We start from the raw sequence: 13301 nt of genomic DNA, 5'->3' as shown, positions 1-13301 counted from the left end.
CTGAACAGTGTATCAATGTAGGACAGGCTAATAGGGTCAAAGGATGTAACAGGTGAAAAAGAAATTTACAACGGATACATTAGGAAGAACTTCTTTGCACAAAGGGTGCTAAATGTTTAGAATAATTTGGCAGGGAGGGCATCGAGACAAAATCAATAGGGGCTTTCAAAGTGAAATTGGATGCTGTATTGGGAGAGTTACTAGGGGTAAATTTCTGATGTCATGTTGCCAACAGGGAGCGTCACCCACTGAGAGCACACAACAGAAACTTGGGACACGTGCAGTGCGCACCGGATTTTCCCCACCAGCAACACCAAGTCAGAAAATGACCTTTTGGGTGCCAGGGGGATGAGGTTTAGTCGGCTAAATGGCCTCTTCTCATCCCGGTGTTTCCTTACGTTCTTATAAAATGCACAACAGGCCGATTAGCACCTGAAAGTGGAACTAGCTCAACGTTTGTGAACGTTAACCTTCATCAGGAAATAGAACGTGTTCTAATGAAGGGTCTCATCTGAAATGTTAACATAGTCATCCCTTGCAGACGCTGATCGAGCTGTTGTGCCTTTCCAGCTCTTGTTAAGTGAAATATTCTGCTTGTTCCACGGGAGTAAGCAGTTCCAGAATTTTGGATTAATGCTGGGTTGTTATGCCATCAAATCATAATTTACAATTGCGCGATATTGATTTTATTGTTCAGTGGTCCAGATGATAACATTTACAGAGAAATCAGAATCGCGTTTCACTGGGATGGCATTGCAATGACAAAGCAATACCTGTGAACAGTTTCCCCTGTCTCATTTTGTGAAGACATTAATCATATAAATATATGAATATATAAATATATCTACACACATAGAGTATGAGGTTCCCCTGCAGAGAAACAATCCTGACAACACTGCACTTTAAGACTGCAGCTATACTGCGGCTGCCAATGCGAGGTCACAGCTGTCAGAGCCCAGTTATACCGCTGACTGACCTCAGTCTGACTGGCGGCCAAGGCGCAGTGACAATGGAGCCCTGCGCAGAAGTCTAAATCCCAGGACGCTAGTTGTTAAGCTTTGGGGAGTGGATGGGAAGTGTCCACTTTGTCCCAATGTTTATAAGATCCCATCAGAGTTTAAAAAATGTTCCCAGGCAGTCCAAAAGACGTTTGAGCTACTTTTGAAATGCGGTTTTGGAACAGGCTGGAATTACAAGGGTAAATTCTGAGCCTTGCTTGAGGGGGAACGAGCGTGGGTGGGGGTGGGGGGGGCGGGGGGGGGGGGGGGGGGAGGAAGAGGAGGGCAGCCTGGCCAATTTGCAGCGCTCCTGATTTCATGGTCATTATGACCAATCACAGAAAATTGGGACCACTGTAGATTGGATGTGCTGACCTCCGCACCTGATACTCCAATCCCTGTTTCCAACCAGCGGGACTCACGAGGTTTACCTTTATACAGCAACCCATGCAAACTTGGCATGTAGTGAGACAGATCCTGGGGGCGAGGTCTATCTCGCCCTATCTTGGCTTTGGTGGGCTCGGGTGTCAGATCGGATCTGACACTTGGGTTTCCCACCACTTGTGTACCTGAAACCACTTTGTATTGACACCAAAGTGCAGTATAACCACACCCCTAAATCACAAGGTACAACAACACTACAATTCGAATCATGATTATAGGATGTTGCTGCCTGTTACCATCCACCATTGGTGGGAAAAAGAAAGAATAAAATTGCACCAAGTCCTACTTATATATGGTTCATAAAATAACACATCAAGGGTGTCACATATCTTGACTTGAGATGATGTTGATTTGTGACATTGTAATTTTTTGATGCATTACTGCCTTGTAACACAGCTCAATCTGTGCATTCTACTATGCTTTTCACTGATGGCACGGTGTATTGTCTTTTAATCCCCACACTAACTGTACCACCGATTACACTACTAAACCTCCTCACTGATCACATCTCCTATTACACTACAGAACCTCTTGTTTTTCGAAGTGAAGAGAATTTCACATTTATATGTGGACGTTTCTGAAAAATAATAGCAAATGATTAACTTGGGTTAGGGAATAGCAAAAACCAGCCCGGATTCCCGCCCTTGATTGCTATCCATTGACCCCCCCCCCCACCCTGCTGGAGAGATTGTGGGTGAGGGCCGAGCCGGGCTCAGCTGGGATACCACCTGCAGTCGAATAGCATGCGAACACTCACTGTCTGGGCTCCCATGTGAAGAATGGTCCCCTGCTTGAGAATGGCTGGTGCCAATGGAGCCAGACTCTAGCATCACCTTCAAGAGAAAAGAAAATACAGGGGAGAGAAAAAACACAAGCAAAATAACTTGCCCGAAACGGGATGCAATGACCAGCTGAAGTAAGTTTGTTGATGCACGGGGAACTTGCACATTGAGACTGGCAGCAGAAATGTTTGATCTTCTGTGGAAAATGGCTGATTTGTTGCTGATGCTAAGATATTTCATCTCTTCTCACACAGGTTACTGCTCCTTTCTGAGATTGAAAAGGAAGAGAAAGAGAAAGTCTTTTATTATACTCAAATCCAGAATCTTGGCAGACGGGCAGATGAACTCTCACAAATCAGAAATGTGAGTATCACTGGAACAGAAGCATGAAATGAGAGCCTTGATTCAATCCCAATTTTAAGCATGCATATCGTAGGAATATAAGAACAACACAAGAATTTTTCAAAAAATTCTTATGTTGTTCATTAGGCCTAAACAAGGCACTATAAAAGTCGTATAATTTTCCAGCCAAAATGATAACGATATTTTAGTTTAAATTTACTGATATTGTCCTCCCAGCAGGGCGCCATGTTTGAAAGGAGCACGGGTCATAGAAATGGCGCTGCAGTGTCGTAAACCCATCTCAGAACCATACACTCTTTGAGCATGGGATCAAGGAATTTAACATTTATTTCGATTTTACAACCTAACACAAAGGAAGCTAAAGAAACTATTGTGAAGTTGCCTAGGCTGACAATCCCAGTGCAGTACTGAGGGAGTGCCGCACTGTCGGAGGTGCCGTCTTTCCGATGAGACGTTAAACCGAGTCCCCTTCTGCCCTCTCAGGTGGACATAAAAGATTCCACCGCACTATTTCGAAGAAGAGCAGGGGAGTTCTCCCCGGTGTCCTGTCCAAATATTTATCCCTCAACCAACATCAGTAAAACAGATTATCAGGTCATTGTCACGTTGCTGTTTGTGGGACATTGCTGTGCGCAGATTGACTGCTGCATTTTTCCTACATTGCAACAGTGACTACACTTCAAAAGTACTTAATTGGCCGTGAAGTGCTTTGGGACGTCCTGAGGTCGTGAAAGACATTCCATAAATGCAAGTCATTCTTTTAATTTGTATGAGCTAGTTTCATTTCTAGATTTTCCGCCCATTTACAGTCAATATCAAAGGCGACAGTGGGATAGATTTCCCATATTAGCATTCTTGGCGCACAGCTTCACGTGATGGGAGTGCATATCCGAATGCAGGCAAGGAGTACAGTGTGTCCCACATGATTTTCCTCCCGAACACTATAAAGACCTAAATCTGTCAAAGACTTTAATACTGCGATGTTTTAATTTGCTCCCGATCCCATTGACATCCACGGAAATAAAAATTGGGAGAGATGTAAAACGGGCTGCTGACTCGCTATCACTCGTTTTACACTACCGTACAAGTTAAGATCTATCCCTCTGTGCCTGGCTTACACCCAGGTGGATGATGGGGCTGAAAAACAGCCCGAAGGAGTTTCATAGCTTTGCAATCTTGTGAAAGAATAACATTGAGTAGGCGTCCTTGCAATAAATCTTGATTTCAACTCAACGAGGACGCAGGAATAAGGAAACATGTGTAGGGCAACTAATCTTGAGCTCAGAAGCAACAGGACAGGAGCATTCAGATGAACGGTAACCATAGTAGCACTGATTAAATACAGAGAGGTTGAAGACTAGAGGTGAGAGATGGTTTGCTTTTTCCTTGTATCCTGTGTAGTATAAGCTTTTTAATAAAAAAAAGCCCCTTTTATAATGAAAATATTCACATCCACCCACACATAGGTGTCCCATTTTTTTGGGGTGGGGCAAAGTAAAGAGGACGTGTAACCTTGAGCCATCTGCTCTAACCTCTGACCTTATTGCAATGAAATAAATGCCACTTGTCTTCACATCAGTTTTTTGGACCTTTGACAATACAATCTTTGTGCAAAGTTTTCAATGGAATGGTATCCAGTTTTTTTAGCAACAGTAGTTTCTAGCTTGCAAGCTAAAAAGTTCTTATGATTTACCATACAAGCAAGTGTTATGGCTATTTCAATCAGGAACAACTGAAAAAATAAATAAAAGTGCACCTCTAAAAGCGATAGAATCACAGAATCTTACAGCACAGAAAAAGGCCATTCGGTCCATTGTGCCTGTGCTGGCTCTTTGAAAGAGCGATCCAATTCGCCCCATTCCCCTGCTCTTTCCCTACAGGCCTGCAAATTTTTCCTTTTCATGTATATATCCAATTCCCTTTTGAAAGTTACTATTGAATCTGCTTCCACCACTCTTTCGGGCAGTGTATTCCAGATCATAACAACTCACTGCGTAAAAAAATTTCCTCCTCATCTTCCCTCTGGTTCTTTTGCCAATTATCTTAAATCTGTGTCCTCTGGTTACTGACCCCCTTGCTACTGGAAACAATTTTTCCCTATGAACTCTATCAAAACCTTTCATCATTTTTGAACCCCTCTATTAAATCTCCCCGTAACCTTCTCTGCTCTTTAAAAATAAACAGAATTTCACTTCCGTGTCCCCATTGGTTTTATTTCTAAATTTATCTGTTTTATTTTTCGTCCAGGTTTCAAAGCATATGGATTTGATTCGGCAGCAGCTACAGTATGAAGCCCATCAGATCAAAGCCATTATTGAGGAGAGATATGGGACAAGTGACAACATGGCAGAGCGAGCCCGGGTAATATCTGAAATCTACATTTTTTAGATCAAAGGTTTTATCCTTCAGCAGTAATTGAGAAAGGCCCAGAACAGATATTGTTCTGTCTAAACTATCGGTAAAGAAACTTCTTTGGCCTTGTACTTAGATCTTGTTGCTCTCTTGGCTGGACCAACAACAACAACAACAACAACTACTACTACTACTACTACTCTCATTTATATAGTGCCTTTAACGTAGTAAAACTTCCCAAGGTGCTTCACAGGAGTGTTATCAAACAAAATATGACACTGAGCCACATAAGGAGATTTTAGGAGAGGTGAGCAAAAGCTTGGTCAAAGAGGTAGGTTTTAATGAGTAGATTGGGACTCTACTCATTGGAGTTCAGAAGAATGAGAGGCGATCTTATTGAAACATATAAGATTGTGAAGGGTCTTGATCGGGTGGATGCAGTAAGGATGTTCCCAAAGATGGGTGAAACTAGAACTAGGGGGCATAATCTTAGAATAAGGGGCTGCTCTTTCAAAACTGAGATGAGGAGAAACTTCTTCACTCAGAGGGTGGTAGGTCTGTGGAATTTGCTGCCCCAGGAAGCTGTGGAAGCTACATCATTAGATAAATTTAAAACAGAAATAGACAGTTTCCTAGAAGTAAAGGGAATTAGGGGTTATGGGGAGCGGGCAGGAAATTGGACATGAAGCTGAGTTCGGATCGGTCAATGCCCTGTGGGTGGCGGAGAGGGCCCAGGGGCTATGTGGCCGGGTCCTGCTCCGACTTCTTGTGTTCTTTAGATTTGTGGTTGGGATCAGATCAGCCATGATCTTATTGAATGGCGGAGCAGGCTCGAGGGGCCGATTGGCCTACTCCTGCTCCAATTTCTTATGTTCTTATGTTCTTATCTTAAGGGGAGGAGAAGAGAGGTGGAGAGGTTTAGGGAGGGAATTCCGGAGCTTAGGGGCTAGGCAGCTGAAGGCACGGTCGCCAATGGTGGACCGATTAAAATCAGCAAGAGGCTAGAATTAGAGGAGCACAGAGATCTCAAAGGGTCATAGGGCTGGAGGAGGTTACAGAGATAGGGAGGGACGAGGGCATGGAGGGATTTGAAAACAATGTAGGTCAGCGAGCACAGGGATGATGGATGAACGGGTCTTGGTGCGAGTTAGGGTACGGGCAGCAGAGTTTTGGATGAGCTTAAATTTATGGAGGGTGTAAGGTGGAAGGCCGGTCAGGAGAGAATTGGAATAGTCGAGTCTAGAGGTAACAAAGGCATGGGTGAGGTTTTCAGCAGCAGATGAGCTGAGGCAGGGTCCATTAAAGTAACAGCAGTCTGATCTCACGATAATGACTAATCTTACAACGGGTTCTCTCATGTCTCTGCAATCAGAAAAAACACAGCTGTCCTCGGCCAGCATCTACGTCACAATTCCTGGAGCACCACAGAAGTGGCATCTCCATCTAACAAGCTGCATAAATGAACATCTTTGAACTTCTTCCCCATAGAGGAATCCTTTCAGCAGCAGTTAATTTTCCTGCAGACTGTGTCTATCTTCCATTTTGTAACTTAGAGAAAAGAGGGCACCCTCCATTTTAAAAATAGCGATTTCGACATCATATGAAATAAAGACCGAAAATGTCAATTTCCGTCATTGTTATAACCCCGCTGAAATCAGTTGAGATGAAATCTGATGTAAGGTCAGGAATTAGCCTTAACTATGCTCCCTGCACTTACATTTCCATCTTTGGTGTTTTAAATCAGTGCACTCACTGTATGTTCACTTGTACAAACTGATAGCATTTGACAATGCATTTGCTGCAGGCGCTGCATGACCTAACAGAGATTGGCAAGTCCTGTGTGCATAAACTGATGAGGAGATGAGGCATAGAGGGGAAACTCAATCGAGTGTATCATTTTTATTTTAATTTGGGCTGTTAACTTATCACACACCATTTATTCACTGGTCAGATCCATTTTAAGTTTTCTGATCTACCTCCTTTTTTATGATGTGGAGATGTCGGTGATGGACTGGGGTTGACAATTGTAAACAATTTTACAACGCCAAGTTATAGCCCAACAAATTTATTTTAAATTCCACAAGGCTTCCTCCTTCGTCAGGTGAACGGTGTTCCTTTTTTATGATTCATGTACACAGTAGGTGAGGGTTGGTGTCAGATTCCTTAACTATGCCTTGTCAGAAAATGTTCTAATTAGCTAGTCATGATCTCCATGGTGATGCTCAATCATTCCTGGACCACAATGTCAGCAATGACCTACAATAACAGATCTAGAGGGAAGAAAAATAATTCAGAGACCAGATGCTAAGGGATATCCAGCATTGTGTTTGCGCTTATGCTAATTTAAGATATTCATATGGGTGAATATATCAACATAGCAATCTTGATTTTCTCCAGGCTACATGCTACATGTGTTATACAAAGTTATTGTTACTGTAATGATAACGGAGTGTCGGGTCACAACTGTCTAAAAAGGTAGCCTTGTGGAGGAAAATATCAGGCAGGATGCAGAGTAGCTCTGCAACGTTTTCCCGCCAGTATGGCCCACTTGACCCATCGAGTATGCTCCTTCCAAAAGACTGTACCCTTCATAGAATCTGCCAAGTTATTTAATCAATGGGCAGGTTCCAGTATTTCAGTAAGAATGGAAGAAAGCTGATGTCAGTGTATTCCCTGTCCTTGATTACTTTATTATTAATAATACTTGCATTTATACAGTGGTCGATCATGGTGCAAGTGTTTAACAAACTATGATTACTTTGACTGTTACATAAGCAACTGTTGTACACCAGCAACATCCTACTAACAACAACGAGAGAAACAACTAGTTAATCTGTTAATTGGCAGTATTAGTTGAGAGTCTAATGTTGGCCAGGGCTCCATGAGAATTCCTTACTCTTCAAATCATACCAGGGGACCTTTAATGCCCTCTTGAACCACAGGAAGATGCAAATTCACTGACCAGTGAATAAATGGTGTGTGGTAAGTTAACATCTAGCTGCACCTTTGACAATGCAGCACTTGCTAGCACTGCACTGGAATGTCAGCCCAGATTATCTGTTCAGGTCCTGGAAGGGGGCTTGTACCCACAATCTTCTGACTAAAAGATATCCTTCAGGGAAAGGGGTTACAGTGAATACCTTACACTGTCAGGTGGCATTATCAAATGCCTTTTGGAAGTCCATACAGACAACATTCAAAGACACTTCCCTATGCACCATGTTAGTGACCGCCTCAAAAAAATCAACTAGATTAGTTAGACATGACCTACCCTTCACAAATCCATGCTGACTCTCTTTGATCAGCTCATATTTGTCCAAGTACTCAGTCACTCTATCTCTGATGACAGATTCCAGTAACTTCCCCACAACTGATGATAAACTGACAGGTCTATAGTTACCTCCCTTCTTAAAAAATGGAGTCACATTTGCAATTTTCCAATCCAACGGCATAATTCCTGAATCTGGAGAGCTTTCAAAAATTATGACTAAAACATCTTAGAAAGGATATTGAAAGATTTGTGGCTGATGGAAATTGAGGTACATCTCGGAGTACTGTATCAAATTACATGGATTCTAATATCCCAGACAGAAGTTGGAGTGGAACTAAGGCATTGGAATAGTGGGCTCAGTTGTCCTCGTCATAATGCATGTCCAGACTGGCCACAAATGATGGAATTATACTTTATTAGGATATAAGGCCCAATCCATTGACCAACGTGGAGACCTGGGATTCTACATGGTTATGAGGTCTTTTTCATTTCTCTATAGAACTATTTCATATTCCAAAACTAAGTGTAGCTCTACAGTGCACAAATGAAGAGCAAGACAAGACTTAAAGGGATCTTCCCTTAGATTAAGCCATTGTACAGCTAATATATCTGACATAACTAATGGAACCACTGCAACTGATAGAGACAATAGAGTGAGTTTAGTGACCATGCAGTGAAGGAGTACATGGAAGAGATTCAGTGGGATGCTAATATCACCGTGAATCCAAACTGGCAGTTATACAATTAAATCACTCTGCTTCCTCTTTTGAGCCTATGGGTCTAATTCTTCCACTTGAAATGACCGCACAACATTACAGTAATTCAAAGGTAAATTTAAACATTAAAAGTAAGGATAAAGAGGCTTTCATGAGGTGATGAATAATAGTTTCTTTAATTGGAATTCTTTACCTCACAGTAGGAAAGTTCCATTGGAACATCCCTCGTCTGAAATTTTGATAACTAATAGCTATATTTTTGTTTCTCTCAATACTGCATAGAAAACCAAAGGCTTAAATCTCTGATCGGGCATTCCTGGTGTTGAACGGAGCTCACAGGAAGTGTTGGTTGGGAAATCTTGGGCCAGCAACACATGATGTTCCATCCATTAATTTAAATGTACGGCAAATCAGAGGCTTAGGGCCTACAATTTCCTACAAGAGCCATTCCCCAGTAGGGAGAATCAGCCTTCAGAAAAGTATAGTTTATCCTACTCAGGCCCAAAATATAGTAACCTACTCTGCACCCTTATTTAATTATTAAAACTTAATCATTCCAAAAAACCTGTATAATTAATTTAGTTTGTTAAGAGCAAATTCAGTTATTCAATTACAAACTTAGGATATCATTACTTATAAATCAGTATTAAGGAATGATTATCGAACTGCTGATGGCTTTTGATACAAATAATAGTGATTGTTGCAACCACTGCGCAATGTGACTATTGAATACTTATTGCTGAGACTTGGAGGATAATATTGGGAAGATTGCATGTAGCTTTTCATTTATTCAGAAATGACTGCAAGTGGGAGGAACAACGCTCCTGCAGTCAGCATCATGTACGGGTAAATCATTTGCTTCTTCCACCATGTTGGAATACTGCCTGAGAGCCACACAGGAAATGGATTCCCATGATGTTGGTTCCTCATCCTAGCAACCATTCTTCATTGTAGAGAGATACTTGAGGGATGATAGGACAAGCAATTTGTTACCATTAAGATCCACTCTCAGCCATGCATTCCCATAGCCTCTGGGTCTTTATTTGTAAAATTGCTTGGTCAGCAAATCGTGCTACACATGTTAAGTGCAGAAATTTGCAGGATTTGTTGCAGGATGTCATGTTACACTGCACCAATTCACCTACACAATTATAGTTACGTGTTGCAGGCACTGACCATCGAGACACTGCCAGTAAAAGACGGGCAGTGTTCTTTACCTGGAAAGATACTGGAATCTAAAGTCAGTTCCAAACAGCTCAGTCACTGTTAAAGATTGGTGTCATCCCCAGTCCAGAAAAGATGCCAGATGGTGTTTTTTTTTAATTGGAGATAAGCAGACTGGATTTGAGCTGTAGTAAGGGTTTCGTGGTGGCAGTACGTGGGGAGTGAATTAGTATTATAATCCATTGTAATCATCCAGTGGGAACTCATTTTAAAAGGCAATTGGAGTAGGGTAGAGTTTCCAAGTCCCCCCCACTAACACGTATCAGATAATCACCTATGTGTTTTGCCCATGAACTTCTGATATGCACTGGCAGCAGGCCAGAACTCAGAAATACTACCCTTATATCCCGCTAATTATACACAACTTAATATATAACCTGTGAACATTACCTATCTGATTATTTAACAGAGCATACTTTAGTCCGAAGGTATACAAGACCTATTGGCTAATTTTCTTTCCTCCTTTCCTGAAGGCAAAGGTTCTTCCTAGGGATGTGGTCGGCAGATTTCTGGTACCTCACCCAAAGAAAGACTTGCATTTATATAGCGCCTTTCACAACCTCAGAATATCCCAAAGTGCTTTACAGACAATAAAGTACTTTTGAAGTGTAGTCATAGTTATAACATAGGAAATGCAACAGTCAATTTGCATACAGCAAGTGATAATGACCAGATAATCTGCTTTCGTGATGTTGGTTGAGGGATAAATAGTGGCCACAACGCCCCTGCTATTCTTCAAAATAGTGCCATGGGATCATTTACATCCACCTGAGAAAGTGGACAGGGCCTAGGTTTAATATTTCTTCCAAGAGATGTTACCTCTGACAGTGTAAGACTCCCTCAGTACTGTACTGGAGTGTTAGACTAGATTTTTATGCTTATGTTGCTGGAGTGGGACTTGAACCCACAGCCTTCTGATTCCGAGGCAAGCTTGATACCCAGTGAGCCACCCAAGTGCCCATTCTTTGTGTCTGTGCTGAGGCAGTGAGTATCAAGCACAGTCCTATCCTGGTTAGATGTTCATACACAGGGGTCACTGGACAGCAATGAGGAATGGGAGCCCTGGATGATATTTCCCTTCCTAGCTGAAGGACACTCAGGCCAATTGTAATGTTTATTATTGTTGTCCATGGCTGAGATCCCCAAACAACTCAGCACAGACCGGGAATTGAATCTGGGACTCTCTGCTTTAACATCTTTGGCACATTAGAGAAACGGGCTTAGTGAACTGATGGGTTTATGCTTTTCTCCTGATAGATGCGAATGAGCCGGATCCAACAGATTGAAAAGGAGATTCTGCAGTTCCAGCAGAAGGTGCATCAGACAGAGACAGAGGTCAGATTCAAAGACTTTGCCAGAGTTTATAGCGCCTGTTACAAAGTAATAACTAGAGGATAAAAGATATCCATAAACAGCAAGGCAATAATTCAATTGAAAGGCTATCTGACATCAGGTACAAAGCTCGAGTGGTTTATGATCCAAAGTCTGAATCTGGAGACTGGATTACAGCATTCGATTAACTGAATGCAGTGTTTATTATTTGCATTATACATCTTGAGAGTTGTTAAAATATTTCCCCACCATATGGTGTCATATTTCTAGTTCCATTGTCATATTAAGTTGCTGTGTGATGAAGAACTCCAAAATATATCAATTTTATGAGGTGAGATCTAAAAGTACATTAAATTTGTGTCCTGTAACTTAGGGATATACTACGTAATACTGAGTTTTAGTTGGGAAACCTTTAGTGCTGACAAGTTTTTTTGTACAGTTACAGTTGAGTTCTATAACATCATTTTACATGTGCAATTCCTATCTGCCATACTTCAGATGGCACACACTGTCTAATGCAAATTTCTATGTCACAAATCTCATAGTCATAAAACACAATTCAAGTAATTTGCAAATTACCAATCAACAATCACAAGAAATGTTATTGGGTGTTAGCTGCAAAGCCTGAATGCTTTGGTGGTTCCCAAGCAATAGTATTGGGAGTGTGGGATAACGTGCGTTTCCTGATCGTTTATCACGTTGCAGAAAATTGCTTTTGAGGGTTATTGGCTTCTAATTGGCATTAAAGATGTGTGTTACATAGAATTACATAGAAATTAGGAACAGAAATAGGGCATTTGGTCTAACTGGCCTATGCCAGTGGTCATGCTCCACACAAGCCTCCTTCCACCCTATTTCACCCACCCTATCAGAATATCCTTCTATTCCTTTCTCCCTCATGTACTTATCTAGCTTCCTCTTAAATGCATCGACACTAATCATAAGACATAGGAACAAAGGAGCAGGAGTAGGTCAATAAGCCCCTGGTGCCTGTTCTGCCATTCAATGAGATCATGGCTGATCTGTGACCTAACCCCATATACCCGCCTTAGCCCCATATCCCTTAATACCTTTGGTTAACAAAAATCTATCAATCTCAGCTTTAAAATTAACAATTGAGCTAGCATCAACTGCCATTTGTGGAAGAGAGTTCCAAACTTCTACCACCCTTTGTGTGTAGAAATGTTTCCTAACTTCATTCCTGAAAGTCCTGGCTCTAATTTTTAGGCTATGTCCCCTAATCCTAGATTCCCCAACCAGTGGAAATAGTTTCTCTCTATCTACCCTATCATTTCCCCTTAATATCTTGAAAACGTCAATCAAATCACCCCTTAATCTTCTAAATAGCATGGATTACAACCCTAGTTTGTGTAATCTCCCCTTGTAATTTAACCCTTGGAGTCCAGGTATCATTCTAGTAAATCTACTCCGCTCTCCCTCCAAGGCCAATATATCCTTCCTAATGTGCGGTGCCCAAAACTGAACACAGTACTCCAGGTGTGGTCTAACCAGGACTTTGTAAAGCTGTAGCTTAACTTCTACCCCCTTGTATCCTAGTCCTTTAGATATGAAGGCCAGCATTCCATTAGCCTTTTGATTATTTTCTGTACCTGTCCATGACATTTTAATGATCTATGTACATGGACCCATAAGTCTCTTTGGACCCCCACTGTTTTAAGCTTTTCACCATTTAGAAAGTACTCTGATCTATCCTTTTTAGGTCCAAAGTGGATGACCTCACACTTGGCTACATTAAAATCCATTTGCCACAGTTTAGCCCATTCGCTTAATCTATTAATATCTCTCCATAATATTATGC

General features: G+C 41.6%; 1 protein-coding gene across 1 annotated transcript in view; it reads left to right on the top strand.

Moving 5' to 3' along the window:
* Nucleotides 1-13301, top strand: part of apc2 (APC regulator of WNT signaling pathway 2) — a 97351-nt gene that overhangs the window by 36460 nt on the left and 47590 nt on the right. Inside the window, exons 4-6 of the mRNA XM_067968398.1 lie at nucleotides 2479-2587; nucleotides 4835-4948; nucleotides 11408-11485. Coding sequence (XP_067824499.1) covers nucleotides 2479-2587; nucleotides 4835-4948; nucleotides 11408-11485 — 301 coding nt within the window. The remainder of the gene's footprint in view (nucleotides 1-2478; nucleotides 2588-4834; nucleotides 4949-11407; nucleotides 11486-13301) is intronic.

This window comes from Heptranchias perlo, chromosome 29, assembly GCF_035084215.1.
Source record: "Heptranchias perlo isolate sHepPer1 chromosome 29, sHepPer1.hap1, whole genome shotgun sequence".
NCBI lineage: Eukaryota > Metazoa > Chordata > Chondrichthyes > Hexanchiformes > Hexanchidae > Heptranchias > Heptranchias perlo.
Note: the sequence above shows the minus strand (reverse complement) of the source record. Positions and strands in the feature narration are given on the sequence as shown.